Source organism: Pyrus communis, chromosome 1, assembly GCF_041283825.1.
Source record: "Pyrus communis isolate YQ-2024b chromosome 1, ASM4128382v1, whole genome shotgun sequence".
NCBI classification, from domain to species: domain Eukaryota; kingdom Viridiplantae; phylum Streptophyta; class Magnoliopsida; order Rosales; family Rosaceae; genus Pyrus; species Pyrus communis.
In genome coordinates, this window is record NC_142565.1 from 10,109,910 (window position 1) to 10,127,925 (window position 18,016).

Sequence of the window (18,016 nt, forward strand, 5' to 3'; positions counted from 1 at the left end):
TTAATATCCAAATACGGTCTTTTTAGAATTAATTAGTCAATTAGCAATTTAGAAGCACTTCTGCAAGTTGGTTCAAGAATAACTACGGTTTCAATTGGAGAACTTAAAGAAAAAGTACAACTATAATGTAAGGAAATTGAATTAAGCGCGAAAAGGATTAAATGCGGTTGCTGGCATCGAAGAGAGCCGTCATTGACGATAAAGCAGAAGTTCGAACTTGGCAAATGAGCTCTTGCCACGCAAGAGAGGAAAGCAGGTCTGATTGCACCGTAGATCAAATTGTAACCGAAGTAGACCAAGAAAGGAGTGGAAGCTTCGCACCTCACCCCGAGGTGCTTAGCTTGCTTGTTAAAGGGGGTGTTTGGATAGTTGTTCCCTAGACCACGGAAGTGGGTGGAAAAGTAAGTCAGGATTAAGCTAGTCAAGTTCGAGGACCTCCATTTTAGCGAAAAAAGTTACGAGTTCAAATAAAATCTCCCTCAAGTTCGAAACATCCTTCCGTAAGTTAGACTAGATTAGAATATTACTTGAACAAAAAGAATCTTGGTATAAATCCTGCATCCGGAAAGTCATGCACAAGGGCTCAACTGACCATGAGTTCGGCTTTGCCTTCCCATTAAATTGAAATCTGTAATGGTTACCAAACGGCCCAAAATTATATTCGAAAAGACTGGTTTAACTTCATCAATTTGCGGATAATATAAATAGCTCAAATATGTGGCAATTTATTTGCTGCAATTAACATGACAAGAAATGGAATTGGTCAACTTTCCTTGGGATCCTATTAAGCTCCCATGACAGAAAAATAGCAAGATACGCAGAATTGGGGAAGAGGCAGATGATTACGAGTAAAAATGGCGATGATCATGCCGGTTTATCCAAATTACAGTACTGAACGTTCTCGGATAATTAAGTTTTTTGGGGAAATGAAAATTACAATGCTAGACTAGCGAGTGATGTACCAAGTTTCCTATCCGTCTGCTAATACAGATCAAACTAGCTAACCAGAAATATTCAGTTCTGTTAACGATAAAATCCTGAAATGCCTACTAAATTTATTGTCCTTCCCTAACAATTTAAAGTGAAAAAAGGGGACTTTCCTCACCTTTGTCTAGGGTTTCTCCTCATCTGACTGAGAGCATGGCGGTCCGGGTACAGAATCAACAAAGAACTCCTCCACTGATGCAAGGAAAAGCAAGTAAGTTATATTTGAACCCGCCCGATCAATATTATTTTGTAAAAACTATATATAAAATAAAAAGGTAGAATAACTGATGCAACTCCAGTTACCTATATCCTCTTGCTCTGGAGAATCGAGTAAAATTTCAGAATCAGACGGCAGAAAGGGTGAACCGGGGTAGTTTCCTAAGGCTCCTAAATCTGCACAGAAAATCAAGGCAGTGCAATTACGAAACCATGTGATATTATGCAAAAGCAGCTCTATTGCTCTGTTCATACTTGCATCCAACATTTTACCATATGTGCCTACTCATGTGATTCATTCAGAAGACTGTTGCTATCTTAAAAGCTATTAGGAAAAGGAAATGCTCAAAAATTTGTTTCGATTTTGGAGGAAGTAATGAAAAGCTTGTACCAGATATTGGGACTTAGCATGCATGCTTTTCTGCAATATTTTGGAGATAACTCCAGTGTGTCTGGATGGAAATTGTAACAACAGACACAACTCTACTTATGTATAGAAAATCTGACAAAGATTCCTATTACAACGGAAATGCTCTATACTAGTAAAAGGTAGCTCAAATGCTTTATGGCCATAACAGTCGAAAAGAAGAATAACACTTGATAACTGCTATAAGTGATTCAAATCAACTCAAAATTTAGACATATAATTGCGCAGAAATTACTCAAAACTATAAATTACCTCCCAAGTTTGATAAATCTGCTGTAAGATCTGATAAACTGAGATTCCACGGAATTGGAATTTGGTCCAGTGATCTGAGAGAATCCCGAGAATTTCCAGCTCCACCATCAGGTGCAAGTTGCAATCCAACAGAACTTGCCACATCAGATGTAAATGGAGTATCAAGTGCTGTGTCTACTCCCATTCCAGATATTTCTGAAGCAGAGAACGGGAAGTGACCACTCGATGCAACTGATGTAGGACTTACAGGCATCTCCGACATGGATGACATGGCACTGTTTGGTGGAATGACAGGAACCACATCAGCACCACTGCAGTCCATCATAATACTTCAAAAAGAATAGGAAAGCAAAAAAAAACTGCCATTAGAAAACTTTTATTGACCGAAACAGGAAACAGGTGCACAAGACAAGGGAATGTCATCCAATACATTAGTTCCATAGGGAAAAGAAAATGTTCAAACCTATGTAATTCCTAATAGAATGGGAAATGGGGTACAGAAGAACAAAAGCGTCTCTAAGGTTTCGGTAACAAATTAATTGGTATGTTGCATGACTAATCAAAGAGAGAATGAGGGAAAAGACAAATTCTCACTCATTCCCAGAATTCATCCGCATGGGATGAAAGTTGCTAGGTGCAGGTACCCCATTAACTACATGACAGTTGGATATTGCACATCCCATGGAATCGAGATGGGGTTGACCTGCTGCTGGCATCGGAGGTTGCTGAAGGACAGGGTATCCCATAGGTAAGTTGTTAACTGCACTGCAAACAAGTGGCAATGAATACTAACGAAAACTATCACATAAATATGTCATACTACAGATTGCCACAAACTGACATGCATATAGAGATCCTTTAACACCTTAGAACTTACAGAAATAATAATTCTTTAATTATCACTGTTGAGAATAACATTTGAACTCTTAAAGTCAAATGAGAGTTCATCCAAAGTTCTAAAGACGGAAGTATATCTCTGTTAGCATTGAGGAACCAAATTGTGATCCCTATGAATCCACCGAGAGAGATGAGGATAAAGTAGAGCTAATAGAATTAATTCATGCGTTTATACCATCATGTTACTGCAACCTAAAAACTTACCAGGCATAGGATGGATCCCATTTTGTATAGGGGCCAAAGGAACCTTCAGAGGCATGGGATTATACTTCGAGAGATGATAGTGATGTTCCAGCAAATGATTGAAAAGGAGGATTTGTTTTTTCAATTTTAGCCTTATGTAATAGGCCCTGAAAAAGTCGGCATTTTCTTCTTCCAACTTCTGCCATACTGTATCAACAAATAAAAAAAAGAGTAAGCATTTTCTTCCAACTCATGATCAAAATTATAAGATAAACATGTAGCTTTTCGAGATTAGATGTTTTATTCATTAATTCCTCACTATACGAGAAGAGAAGAATTCAGGATCGTACTGTCAACAATAGCTATGGAAAACAACTACATCAGGATTCTCATTTCAGAATTCATCGAATTTATAGTATAAATACTTAAGTAAATGTAATGGCAGTACTGACAATACAAATACTTCAACATAAATAGGTTTCGAGTTGCCTACCCAAAGTTGTGAATCCAGGATCTATCCTTGCACGAGTCAAGAGGGTTTTAACTACCTCTTCTCTATTCATATATAATTGTAAACACCGCTCTATAAGATTCTGGACCTAAAACATTTGTTGTACACAATGTACCATCACGCAGATGAGAAACAGATTAGTCAAGCTTTTTCACAAACATTATTCAGAAAAGGAAACAAAGTAAGACGTAAAGAACAGAATAGAAAATGTAGAAAAGAAAAGAAAAGATAGCCGAAAAATGTCCTTACAAGTTCAATATCTTGGCGTGATACTTTCTTGTTATCATTGCCTGAATTAGATACTGAAGCTGAATCTGTTGCAGGAGGCTCATTACTTTGGTTTTTCACTTGGTCACCTTGTGAATCATGTAAAACTTGAGTTGATGATTGATTTTCTTGCGTGCTCTGTGAATCCAAAAATAGGAGTTTTCTCTTTAGTCAAAAGCGAAATGTGCAAACAACAAGATATGACATGCTAACAATGTGAAGAATAATGAAGTGGCACCTGTGAGTTCTTCATTTCATCTGAATGCAGGTGGACCACATGTCTTCAGTATGGCCCTGGTATCCTCCACGCAAAGGTCATCTTTGCTGATATCAATACTTTTACACTTACATGGAATGAAAGATGAATGACAAAAAACATAAACCTATCCACTCAAATACTAGACCAAATAAGTCGTGAAAATTTCACGGTGAAAACACATAAACCCATCGCTAAAATAACACAGAAGCAAGATCTGTTTTATCAGTAAACAACACGTATTTCAAATTTTGAAGCATTTAGATTATAAGATTCTACGGGAATATATCGAACGAAGATGTACTTCTCATTTTTCATCTAATGTACCATAATGAGCTCAAAGAAAAGCATTAACAGTATAATTTAATAGTCATTATGTTATGCCCTATCTACTTTGGTCTGGAAAATTCGCCAGTATGAGATTTAAATACACAACAAGCACATGTAACAAATCGCGTTTAGAGCAAGCATACACCTAAAACAATTGCCTCATTACCATAACAAATGATGATTGCTTAGCTTCCTCTATTCAAAGACGCTAGAACATAAATAACGAATAGATGTAATTCCAGTCCAGACAAGTTCCTTCCGAAATATTTGGAGTTTTCACTTTTGAGCAACAAAAGAGAATCTAAGGGTTACTTGGAATTTTCTGTATTTGCCATACTCTTTGGAGTAGCAAAGAATTGCAGCTTTGTTACCACACAATGCCTAATCTTGAATATTATGTAAGAATGTTAACACCCTAATAACTGACAAAATCTAGAAAATTCACAAATTATTGCAAATATGAAAATTAGGGTTCATCCTTCAAGATCTCAGAAATAAAAAGATTTTCAAAACCAATTAAGTTCAGTCAGATCTGAGTAAGTCCAAATATTTCAGCAAAGTTGCTGCCTTTACACTACATACAAGCTTAACCATTACAATCAACTAATTTAATCAAAGAATTCAACTTAATTAACCATTAAAAAATTAAAGACAGAAAGACATAGTTCTAAAAGAATCAATAGAAAAAACGAAAAAGAAGTGAAGATCTAGCAATAAAATAAAATATATTACCTTCAAATCCCAGGAACAAGAATCTCCAAGACAACAGAGCAGACACACTTTATTTCGACAAATTTGAGAAAACACAGTTCCAAAATCTCCCAGAAAACAGAAAGACACACGTTGTTTCGACGAATTAAGAAAACCCAGTTCCCCTTTTCAAGCTCAAGAGTCAGCAAAAATCCAACTGAGACCCCTCTCTCTCTCTCTCTCACTCTCTCTCTAGAAAAAGCTTCAGTATGTACCAAAAGAAACAGATTTGGCAGCTCAAATTATGGACTACGGCTTTTAATTAGCTGGTATTAGTTTAAGATTTACTTCCATTATATCTACATGGAAAAGAAGAAAACAGGAGGAAGGAGGAGTTGGGAGTTGAAAGGTTGCTGCTAGACAGCTATGGCATCAATGGAAGGTGAAGCATGAGAGAGACAATTGTAAAGAAACAAAAATCACGCCGGGTTTGAGATGATGTTTTCTTGAAAAATATGTACTTGACTTGACTTGGGCTTTCTATTTTCAAACTTAATTTTCCCGGAAAATTCAATTACGTGAGAAAGTGAAATTTTCTTGAAAAAGAAATTTTTTAAATGAATAAATATAAATTATCAAGCTATTTATTGGCTTGTTTATAAATGCTTTACAATGATTGAAAGCGTTTTGGTGAAAGTATTTTTTAAACCAATTTTTAGTAAAACGCTTGTGCTTCCTCTAGGAAAAACACTTGTAAGAAGCACTTCAAATACTTTTGAAACCTACAAATATTTTTTTCTAAAAACGATTTCAATCATTTTAAAAATATTTTCAAACGAGTCATATCATCTTGTAATGTTTTTGATGATCGGCATCGTCTAACTTCTTGATCATCTTAAAGATCAATTATGCAGAAAATCAATCAAATAAGAAATTGTGTAACCATTAGATTAGCGTTGTCAAAATTTCAATATTAATGTGAGAAAAATATTTTATCTATTTATTAAATAACCATTAGATTACTCAACAATTTCACGTTTAGTTAATGTTTTTGCATATGTAATTTTTAAAAGGTTAATCAGAAAATAGACTATTTGAATCATTACAAAATATATCAACGATGAAGAATACCTGAAAATGTAAAACAAGAAAGTGCAAATAATAAAACTACTAGCATTTCTTTATTGTATTTAGGAGTTGATGGGCTTGGGCCATGGGCTCTTCATGATTGCACGAACTTCATTTTGTATTATATTTTTTGAGAATTGCATTTTAATTCTAAAATTTTTATTTTGAATTTCATATTTTTTTATAATTAGAGAAAAAAATATATATTTGTAAGGATTGTAGAATGAGATTCTTGAAATACTAAAAATAGTTTTTTTTTTTGTTTTAATACAATGATATATGTATAATAAGGAGTAAGGATGATAAATTCCTACCGTAATAGACCTATTGTATATTCTCCCAATGATATTTGGTTGAAATTAAGTATAACATTACTAAATTCAATGTGAGACCTACTTACTTTTCAGTTCTTTGTTAGTAAACAAATGACATGTGAGGAATGAAAATGTTGCATAACTTTGCATACATATTTATGGTAAGTAAACATATCACTGTGCAAGCAGACTCTTAGGGTTTAGGAGATGGTGCACTACTCTAAGTACATCTCCTTAATTATTCACCATATTATGATTAATGAATAATCGTACACATGTTATTTTTGAAACCGTTCATTATTTTAATCACCATTTAAAGATTGAATCTACAAAAATCAATCAAATTATAAATCGTTTGGTCGCCTATTTGTATCACGAGCATCTTAATTGTTACTAACCATCAATCTATTTGTACATTATCGATTACTAACTAGTCTCATTTGATTGATTTTTTTGCATAAATACATTTTAAATTGGAATTTAAGAGATGAACTCTTCAGTTACAAAATGTGTAGAGTGAAGATTTGCTAATCACAACTAAGGTGAAGGAATTGCATACTAGGGCACACCTTTATGAGTACCAAAATACATCCACTAACAACCCATTGGTAGAAAATTTAGCAGCCCTCAATCGCCTTTTCCAATGTTGCATCGTGATCACTTGATACAAGTCTTTTCAACCTTCACTGGTATGGATTGGAAAATGCGATCGACCAGATGTGATATTGCGTTTAGAGCAATAAGTTAGTGGCAGGATTTCTTGAAGGCTTCTCGAACCACCAACTTTAATTGATTATATGATAGTAGCCGTGGAGGTATCAGTGGATCGATCAAGTGGACCAAACCTCCTCCGGGAAAACTCAAAATAAATGTCGACGGGGCTTGAAGAGAGGTGGATAAAGTGGAAGGTGTTGGAGTTGTAGCTGCTGGAGTTCGAAGGTTCAAACATGTCTTCTCTTCCGCTCATATTGAAGCATCGGCAGCTAGGGAAGGAATAGCTTTGCCGGTCGAAAGGGTTTTTCAAAATTTAACAATTGAAGGAGATTCACTCCAAATTGCAACAGCGTAAAGGAGCGTACCAAAAACATGTCTCCTATTGGACACGTTGTGGAGGACGCCAAAATTTATGTTGGTTGGGATCACTGGAGCATTATTTATCCATTGTGCGCCACCAAGCTAATGAGATTGCCGATCGTCTGGCTCGCCGAGCCTGTTCGGAGTCTGTTGTCAAGTCATGGGTCGGAGCCACCGGATCTCATCATTGACCTTCTTCTGGAAGAGTGCTCTAGTGATTAGCCTGTTGTGGTTCTTTGTATGTCCTTGCTGTTTTCTTTGTAAGCTTGTCCTTTTAATCAATGAAACAGCTATGGTTGCTCTAAAAAAAAAAATTCTTCTCTAATTTCCAATTTATAGTTACATTTTTCTAATAACAGAAGTGCACATGTAACAATATGATACAGACATGTGGCATGATATCATCACCGAAATCAAACACACGTTACAGGTCAGAATTTGTTTTCATATCATTTTTTATGATCCGACCTCTCATTAAATAAGTTATTAGACTACTCACACATGTAACATGTTATACATTTCTTGAAAGTTACTATATGTTAGATTGAAGAGTTTAGCATGTCTAGGATAGTTGTGTGTGCCACATAATTTTAGAACAAGGATTTGTAGACTTGAAACTCAAACTTGAATATCGAAGCAGAGACCAGAAACCCCTAGTTCTAAACCAAACAATAGAGAATTCATACTTGATTCAACTTTCAACCAAACAATAGAGACTTGTTTTAAGGGCGGTGCTACATACATCAAATTGTATACTAAATGATGTGACACATTCTACAACATATCAATTTTTATTGCAATCATTAATCAAATTACTTGAATTAAAGCACAAATTGGACTGGTGCAACATCATTTAATGCACAAACTTAGTGCGTAAGTTTGATGTACCTAGCATTATTCTTGTTTCTAGTCCGCGGTTCATTGTTGTCGTTCTTCTAGTTCTATTCTAGTAATCAAATAACACATAGAAACTCATATACTCTTTCACGAGGGTTAAAGAAGAACTTCAATAAGCAAACCCGATACAACGTGCTGCATGCACAAAAGGTGGCTATAGAATTATATGGAAAAACTCCAAACAAGGAAAAAGAGCTACACATGCTATACTATATAAGTACATCATATTAATAATCAAATAATTGCACAATTCTTAGCTAATTAATGAACCATCAACCACGGAGAGGACCCGTATCCAACCATGCACATAGAGAAACCCGATCAAGCAAACCGACAGTAGACAGATTAAGAGATATCACAAAACCTACATTTATATATATTTGAACGGAAAAAACAACTTAAAATAAAATACATTCCAAAGAAAAGAACAAAAGTAGAAAGATATCGTGGTAGTGTGGCCATGAAGTGAACAAAAATTATGAGATTTGCGGTGTGGACTTATGGACGATCGATCTCCATAAGAAAAAAAAGTGACCATCTTAATAATTAAAGAAGATATAAGAAAATGACAAGAGTGCTTGTAATAATGCATGCAAGAAAATCCAAGTTGTTTGTTTTGTGTTTCACTCATTTTTCTGAATACACATGCACTACACAGCATGGTGCTTAATAATATCTAATTTTAACATATTTTTAAAGAGATAAATGCTAAGGAGACTCTCTTAAAGTGAGATTCTTCATGAACTCTTCGTCACCTTATGTTTTGGCACAATGTTTTATAATGTTGTTATGAAAATTATACAAAAAACATGAGGCGACAAAGAGTCTAAAAAGAGTTTCTCTTTTGAGAGAATAACATTTCTCTTTTAAAGAAGCTCATATGGCAGTAGACGCTTTTGTGAACTTAGGACATAAGTATAATCATCCTTGTATTTCGTTTTATATATATATAGAATAAATTGTTTCTTTTTTTCAATATACCTAGAATAAGTTTTGATATGTACAGTTTATAAATTTGACGAGAATTTTCTTTGTAATTTTTTTAAGAAGGGGCCAATTATATCAGTGTGGTCCAACCATGGAAAAAATCTCATATCCCATCAGGCTGATTTTCCATTGTAATATGTAAAAATGTTTCAAGATATTATTCTTCAAATGAGACGATCGATCGACACAGGACCACCTTTGTAGTTTGTATACAATCATAGTGAAGTAGATCATGGTAGAAGACGACTTTGCCAGTTTGGTCGTATGTAGATTTCTGGATCCCAACTCGAGAAAGGCTACTCCAACACCTACTAATAATACTAATAAACATCATCAACAACAATTTATATATGAAAAAGTAAAACTCATGAGTTACTGCAAAACCCCGTTGGCTTGTTTTCTTTTTCTCACAATTATAGTTAATTTTCTCGTTAAGTCTTCAATTAGATTAGATGAAGCAAAATTATTTGCTTGGTATTTGCCAATATCAATATAACTAGGTTTTATCATGCAAATTTATTTACCCTTATGGATCCTGACATAATAATTGATGCTAGGGTTAGCTCAGGCTCAGAGAACTTCGATCATTCAAGCTTAACCTTAACACCAAAAAGAGAGAAGAAAGATGAGGAATTTTGATTCACAAAATTACACTAGAAAAAGAGAGAAAAATCATGAAGAGTTATTTTTAAAGTAGTTGTTATTAGAACTCTAAAAAACTCATATTGCACTCCAAATTTTCTATACTTAAAAAGAAAAATACACATGTAAACTAAGTTTTTAGAGTTCCAATAATATATATAGCATCCCTTTTTAATATGGATAAGTTATTTTTATGTATACCATCACATAGTATCACTGTAACACCATTATATAGTGTTATTAATCCATACATATTATTAGACATGTTTTATTTGGAAGTGTTTTTAGAACATAGCAAAAACCGCTTTAAGGTAATCAAAAGCATATCTAGCTAATAACGGTTACTATAAAGTGTTAAAGGTGCTCATATGTAAAAAAAGTACCGGAAAGAGCATTATAGAAGAAACATCAAAATTTTGTATGTTCTTATTAATTAGATGTACATCGAAATATTTGATAAATTTTAAAATATTTTCAAAATTTTCAATGTGCATCTATTGATAAGAACGTTTATACGAAAAGTGCTTATATGGGCATATATAAACGTTTTTTTTGAAATATTTTCAAACTAGCCCTTAAAAATACAAAACTCTAAACTATATAAACTCCTCGTTTACTCAGAGATAAATCACACCACATGCACCCAAACTCATCAAAAAATGAGATTCGAGTTAGAGTGAACACAATTGAATAAGTGTTCTACAACTAAACACGTATGTGAGTTAAGAGCTAGGGTTGTCGGCTTAGTCTCAAACTTTTAAATGAAAAGCATCCTAAGATACGTACGTAAGGCAGTTTGGTCTAAAACCATGTGAGTTTGAATGATGGTTACCTGGAAATCAGCTTTCTCAGGTAAATTCTGATCTTTATTTTCGCTCAAGTACTCATAAGCATACCGGGGCCATGCACCTCTCATCAACTTACAAATTGCCAACATTTCTATATGGCCGACCAACAAATATATGAACTCGATCCATCTACCTACCAAATCTAAACCGCATAAATCTAACAACGGCTCTAATTTGGTCGGGCAAGATAAAATTTCGCTACCCAACTGTATGGCGCCTGATAAAATTTCATCGGGCAAAATTCGTCGCATAAAGCTCATTGCACAAAGTTTTACCCAATGAAAAAAAAAGAAATTGTCGGGCAAATATTCCAACGAAACATTCGTCTAGTAAAAATGAGTTGACCAACTTTGCTTGACCAACCTAACATGCCGGATCAAATAATTTTATAAAGCAAAGTGGTATTTTATGAAAATAAATAATAAAATTTATATAGGCCGACGAAATTTTCGTTGGCTAAGCTTTATAAAAAAAAATATTAAATACTTGTTCGACGACTTCTTTCGTCAGCTAAACTGTTTTAATTGTTTTAAGATAATATATAATATAGTGTAAATTAATTAATTTTTCTTATATTAATCTCAAAAGATATTACAATATAAAAAAAATTATAAGTTCTGAAAATAACGACAGAGCCAGTGCCACTCGTCCATTATATGCTCAAATTCTTGGGGTGGATGGGTCAAAGCTTCAAAAGTTCTGTAATGCCTACACAGTACGTGCACCCACTCCTTGAATTGCTAAGTCCACAACTAGGTTGTGTAGTCGGACATGCCTGACTCTTCCAGGTCGATCTCGAAGAGTTCCGGAAAAATAAAAATAAAAATAAAAGAGCAAGTGTTGGTTTAAAAATACATTAAATAAGTAAAATTATTAAAAATAATAAAACTGAAAAAAAACACACTTAGTCATCGTTGCCCCCTTCACCTCAAGTGATATATTTTTCCATTTGGAGGCTTTCATCGGGCACCTCATGCGAATGACGACTCCCATCTTGCCAGTCAACCGCATGTTGACTTCTGGTGTCCGCACACATATTTCGGGGGTCGTAAACAATTCTCATCGGACAGGGTATTTCGGGTATTGTAAACAATTCTCATCGGACAGGGAGCGATGACGACATCTATGGAAAAAAAATTGTAAACAATTTCTAAAAATTTCAATATTTTGTAGAAGTTTTTAATATTTCCTACAAATTTATGATATATATATTTTTTATATTTCCTAAAACGTTATAATATATAAAAAAAATTCTAATATTTCCTATAAATTTATAATCGATCAAACATTCTAATTTTTCCTAAAATTTTCTTAAATTTATAACAAATTTCTAATATGTTTTAAAAAATTATAATTATTTCCTAATAAGACTCGGATTAAATTAGGAAGACTCAAACTAAAATAGGAATGCACAACTCACTGTGACATAAAATTCCGTTACAAAGCGGAATTTTTTTTTCAAATAAATTAAAATATATACGTACATGTACAATACATAAATTATAAGCGAATTGATTAACTAGCTTGGGCATGGAAATAAGTTTAGATGAGTCTTCAATCCAAAAATAAAAGTAAATTAAAAAAAAAAAAAAAAAAAACCAACTCGTACACATCGTGGATGAACTGTTTTGGTGTGTTTTACCCAAATATTCGGGGTCCCAAGGTTGTTCAAACCCATCAAGAGATTATTGGAGGGAAGGAAGTACCACTTCGATATTTCATCTTTCTTCACACTTTTGTGACGTTTGTCTATTCTTGGTAATTTTTTAACCACTCTAGCACAAGAAAAGAGAGCAAACCATAGTAATTTTGAAACAAGCTGAGTTAATCGTTATGAGACACACATTAATCAACGATTTTATAATTTCTTCTAATATTTCTCTATACTAGTTGTCATTTTTAGTAGGGGAACGATTGTCCCCGCCATATATCTCCGCTCCTAATTATGTTTTATCCCTAATTGGTACCTTTTTGAATAATGATAAACTCTATAAAAAATACATCCCTTAAATATTATTAGATTTAGAACTAGTTCGTATATGTTATTTTTTGTGAGCAAATAGTTTAATTTTTAATTTATGATAATATGAAATGCTTTGTCTCAAAAAGGGCAGCTGGCCCATGACCCAATTAGGCCCAAAAGAGAAAAGATCACCGGATGCTCTGCTGTGGGTTCATACACACTGCAAATCAGCTGAAACGGTGTCGAAGGCTTTGGAACCCACACACCATCCTCTCTGAGAACTATAAAAACGAACGCTCACATTTCGTAAAACCCTAAACCCTAAATCCCCATTTCTGGGGACTCCTCGCACCTCTCCACCACACAAACCCACTTTCATGCCCGTCAGACTTGTACCCCAACTCCGACTCCTCAGCGCCTCTCTTCCGGCGGCCCGTTTCTCGCCCATGAAATTCGCGCCTTCCTGTTCCTCCTCTCGGGCTGTACCCATTTTGTCGCGGGTCTTCCCCGTAAGGCTCAGGTACCTAGGGTTTCGCCGTTCGCTGCAGACTGAGCGGGCATTCTCCACTCGGGCGTTCCGGGGATCCAGGACAGGGTCCGGGTCCGAGGTGCCACGTGGATACGAGAGAAGGGCGGGTGGAGCTTCGAAGAGTCTGATTGAGGACGAGGCTGAGCTCAGTGACTGGGTCAGCGAGTTAAAGAGTGACTCGCGCGGCGAATCGGAGGGCTGTAGGGGGACGGTTAGAGAGAGGGGGACCGATGGGGAGTCTTATCCGATAAAGAGGAGCAGGAGAGATAGTGACTCTGGAGATTTTGGTGACTCGAGAAGGCGAGAGGTTCGGTCCCCGAATCAGTCCTCGTTTTCGAGAAATCCGGGGATGAGTAAGAGGTTCGATAATGATTCCGAGGGTGATTGGAAAGAGAGATCATTTCCACCCAGAAACAATCGTGGGAATTCGAATTCGAATGGCGATTTTGGAGATTCGAGTAGGCGAAGATTTCCGGCCCAAAATGACTTCTCGAGAAATGCAGGGGCAAGCAAGCGGTTTGATAACCAATTTCAGATTGATGACGACCAGGAAGGCAGATTTCCCCGTAGAAACAATCGTGGGGATTCGAAATCATTTTCGAAAGGGATTTCGAGTTCAACGGTGAAAGCAGAATCATTTACCAGGAATAGAGGTGGAAGAGATTCGGGTAAAGAATTGCGTGTAATGGATGATACTGAAGAGGAGGAGGTAAAACAGTTAAGTGTTATTGGGGATTTTCTTAGTGAGGGAGAGAGTGATACTGCTGCTTCTGATGATGATGGTTTTGGAGTATTAAGAGAAAAAAATGCAGCTTCTTTGTTTCGTGGTTCGGATGATGAGGCAAGCAAAAGGGTTCTGCCGAAAAGTTCAGCTGGAAGCTCCGATTCTTATTTGAGTGAATCACGGTATGTTTAACATCAACATTTTTCATAATGGATTGTTGACAAGTTTCTTGTTTAACTTATTTTGAATGTTTGCAGGTTTGATCAATGTTCCGTCTCTCCGCTGTCCTTGAAAGGAATCAAGGATGCAGGATATGAAAAGATGACTGTAGTACAAGAAGCTACTCTTCCAGTAATACTGAAAGGTTTATTTCTTTACGAATCATGCACTGACTTTAGGATACGGGGTGCCATCTTGTTGTAACCAATTCCTCATCACGAGGACACTGAAAGAAACAGAAACTTTGTTTAATCAGGATTGCCATAATATAAATAAGATCAAGTAACTACTATGTCCTCTTAAGGATGTCTGTTTTTGTTTTTCCTTCTAAAATTTGATCGATCTCCATTCGTGTCCATGAAATGGAAGTGCTTATTCTACTTAGTTGTGTTTTGTAGGCAAGGATGTCCTGGCCAAGGCTAAAACGGGCACTGGAAAAACTGTGGCGTTCTTGGTAAGATATTTCATTTGTTTCTCTATGCGTAATGTTCTCGTATTAAAAAAAGATGCAACATTTATGATAAATTCCATGCTGCTTTTGGTTTATTTGAGGCATTCCATCTGTATTCTCCATTTATGCAGTTACAGGAGATTTTTCATCTTACTTGACATTGAGTTTCTTTGTTTCAGCTTCCATCAATTGAAGCTGTTGTAAATTCACCTCCTATCACCCATGATAATAAGCGACCCCCAATTTTTGTACTTGTTATATGCCCAACCCGGGAGTTGGCCAGTCAAGCTGCTACAGAAGCCAATAAGTTGTTGAAATATCATCCTTCTATTGGTGTCCAAGTTGTGATAGGTGGTACACGACTTGCTCTAGAACAAAAACGCATCCATGCCAACCCTTGCCAGGTAAGGTTTTCATCATTGCTGGAGAGCTTTGTCATTTACTGCATCGTCCTGTTTCATTAGCTTCACCAGCTAAATATAAACTGAGCTAATGATTTATCATGCATTGACATAGCACTAGAATTTCATGAGCTAGTCTAATGGGTGAACGGCTGAATCAAGCTAGTTGATAGGCTTTTATAAAGTTGACTTAAGGTTTAATGGGGAGTGAAGGTTCACATGTAGACCATTAGATTCCATCTACTTGAAACTGGCTCTTACTTTGTGTATGCTTTAGTACCGGTGCCAACTAAGGACAAAGAAGAAAATGCCTATCAACATAATTTGAGACATGTTTAATAGGCCTGTTTATATGCGATGTAACACACTAAAAACATCCAGATTCTTGTCGCTACACCTGGAAGGCTCAAAGATCACATTGAGAATACCGCAGGTTTTGCAACTAAGCTGATGGGTGTCAAAGTCCTTATACTTGATGAAGCTGATCATTTACTGGATATGGGATTCCGTAAAGATATTGAAAGGATTATATCAGCTGTTCCCAAACAACGGCAGACACTTTTGTTTTCCGCCACTGTTCCTGAAGAGGTTTCTTTCACTACTTATTTTTGTGGTAATGTGTTTTTTTTTTTTTTTTGGAAAATGTGAAAAACCACACATTTAAATATTGTACATGAACAGCGGTTTCTTCCTGATTGTAGGTCCGTCAAATCTGTCATATTGCTTTGAAAAGAGATCATGAATATATCAATACGGTTGAAGAAGGCAGTGAAGAGACACATGCACAGGTTGGTTCTTTTATGACGTGTGTGTGTAGACGTATTGATATGACATATAATTTTGACAATTTGATGATTAATATCTATGTTTGAATTTTGTATGTATGATTTCAGGTTGCACAGGCGCATTTGGTCGCTCCATTGGACAGCCATTTTTCCATAGTATATAGTCTTCTTAAAAAGCATATTGCAGATGACGTTGACTATAAGGTAGGCATTGTATTACCCCAAAACCTTGGCTTGTTCAATTCATGCACCATGCTTTCAGGTGTTTTGTTAATATCTATTTAATACCATAGATATATTTCTTAGGAAGCATGGTTTATGTTGCCCACAATCATTGCGATTTTATATAACATATGTGAGCTGCATCACCTTTATTGCTATCTTATGTAGCACGTGATTCTTGTATTATGCACAGGTCCTTGTATTCTGCACTACCGCCATGGTCACACGACTGGTTGCGGACCTTCTTGGCGAGCTGAACTTGAATGTCAGAGAGATCCATTCTAGAAAGCCACAGAGTTATAGAACCAGGGTTTCTGATGAATTCCGGAAATCAAAGGGTCTTATCCTTGTGACTTCTGATGTATCTGCACGCGGCGTTGATTATCCAGATGTTTCCCTAGTCATACAGGCAATATGCAGGACTTAACTAGAAGTTCCTTTGCCATATATTCAGCATGCAATATTTAAATTGTGGCTTTCAGTTTCCCGAGTTCCATGGCTTTCAAAATCTTTTACCAAAGTTGCTTTACCTTGTTTAAGCATCATAAACAGCTTCAGTACATTCTTTCGCAACTTCAGCTGCTGTAGATTTGAACCTATAGTCCTCTTATTGTTGACACTCTCCCCTTTGTTGCAAACATAGGTGGGCGTGCCAGCTGATAGACAACAGTATATACATCGACTTGGAAGAACTGGTCGTAAAGGCAAAGTGGGGCAAGGAATATTGTTACTGGCTCCTTGGGAGGACTTCTTCGTGTCCAGTATTAAGGATTTGCCAATAACCAAGGCTTCTGTACCTTCAGTTGATCCAGATACTACGAAGAAGGTGGGTTTCCTCTCCCTCTTTATCTCCGTCACTTGTTTCTTCCCGGTTTTCCTTGAAGCATTTTGTTGGGTAATCCCTTGAAGCATATGCATATAGTTTGATGTTTTAATATTGGAAGTGTGTCTAACAGGTGGAACGAGCACTGTCCAAGGTGGAGATGAAGAACAAAGAAGCAGCATACCAAGCGTGGCTTGGGTATTACAATTCGAACAAGAAAGTGGGGCGCGATAAGCATAGGCTCGTGGAGCTTGCTAACGAATTTAGCCGAAGCATGGGGCTGGACAACCCTCCCGCCATTCCCAAGCTTGTTCTCGGGAAGATGGGGCTTAAGAATGTCCCTGGATTGCGTTCCAAGTAGCTCATGTAGCACAGCTTAGTTGATTTGATTGTTTCGATTACTAGTTAACATCGGAAAAAACTAACCTCAAATCGAAGAGATTTCTGATATTTTACGTGTTGATTTAATACAAGTTATTCTGACACTGGCAACACTATTAAACACAAATTATTGTGGATGGGTTTAATATTCATGAAAAGCCGGGTTTGAAATGATCCATGTTACAGGAACCAAAACAACCTACTGAAAAAATGGGATTAAGGGCCTAAACAAATTCTAATCCATAGACATTTCATCTATATACACATTCCCTCGTTGTAAACACAATTATATCGTCGATTTCACCTGTCTGTTTTTTTCACAACGTTTCGTTAATTGGTCATTAATATTTTAATTATAAGTCGAGTGAGAAAATAAAACATGTGGATGAGCAGTAACCTAGAATTAAATGTCTCATTTTGGAAGCGCCATCTTCAGGTTCAAAATTCAGAGCCCAATAAGCTTTGGACCGAAACCCTACCCATTTCACGGTTTAGGATTTGGGTCTATAACTTGCAATGCTTCGATGTCTAAGCATGGAGAATGTTTTCTAGGTTCTCGGAACACCAGTTCGTGTTGCCCGCCTATTTGTGTTCTGAGAAGCTAAACAAATT

General features: G+C 36.0%; 2 protein-coding genes across 15 annotated transcripts; one reads left to right on the forward strand and one right to left on the reverse strand.

The window, feature by feature from the left end:
* Nucleotides 1-823: 823 nt before the first annotated feature.
* On the reverse strand, nucleotides 824-5,615 carry LOC137720529 (uncharacterized). Of its 14 annotated transcripts, none has more exons than XM_068459616.2 (9): nucleotides 5,059-5,615; nucleotides 3,979-4,034; nucleotides 3,723-3,878; nucleotides 3,456-3,561; nucleotides 2,984-3,169; nucleotides 2,477-2,642; nucleotides 1,883-2,211; nucleotides 1,291-1,380; nucleotides 824-1,179 (listed from the first exon to the last, which is right to left on the reverse strand). In XM_068459616.2, the coding sequence occupies exons 2-9, from the start codon at nucleotides 3,991-3,993 to the stop codon at nucleotides 1,112-1,114; spliced, it is 1,116 nt and encodes a 371-aa protein (XP_068315717.2). In that variant the 5' UTR covers nucleotides 3,994-4,034; nucleotides 5,059-5,615; the 3' UTR covers nucleotides 824-1,111. The 14 variants fall into 14 exon arrangements, with proteins under 14 accessions (XP_068315717.2, XP_088552830.1, XP_068315713.2 ...); XM_088696704.1 differs by having other exon boundaries at nucleotides 1,883-2,157; nucleotides 5,059-5,544; XM_068459612.2 differs by having other exon boundaries at nucleotides 3,979-4,064; nucleotides 5,059-5,544.
* A 7,452-nt stretch (nucleotides 5,616-13,067) lies between these two features.
* Nucleotides 13,068-17,508, forward strand: LOC137719992 (DEAD-box ATP-dependent RNA helicase 31). The gene is made up of 10 exons (XM_068458980.2): nucleotides 13,068-14,304; nucleotides 14,380-14,486; nucleotides 14,740-14,795; nucleotides 14,972-15,196; nucleotides 15,575-15,781; nucleotides 15,895-15,981; nucleotides 16,087-16,182; nucleotides 16,394-16,609; nucleotides 16,844-17,026; nucleotides 17,157-17,508. The coding sequence occupies exons 1-10, from the start codon at nucleotides 13,247-13,249 to the stop codon at nucleotides 17,382-17,384; spliced, it is 2,463 nt and encodes an 820-aa protein (XP_068315081.2). The 5' UTR covers nucleotides 13,068-13,246; the 3' UTR covers nucleotides 17,385-17,508.
* Nucleotides 17,509-18,016: the final 508 nt, after the last annotated feature.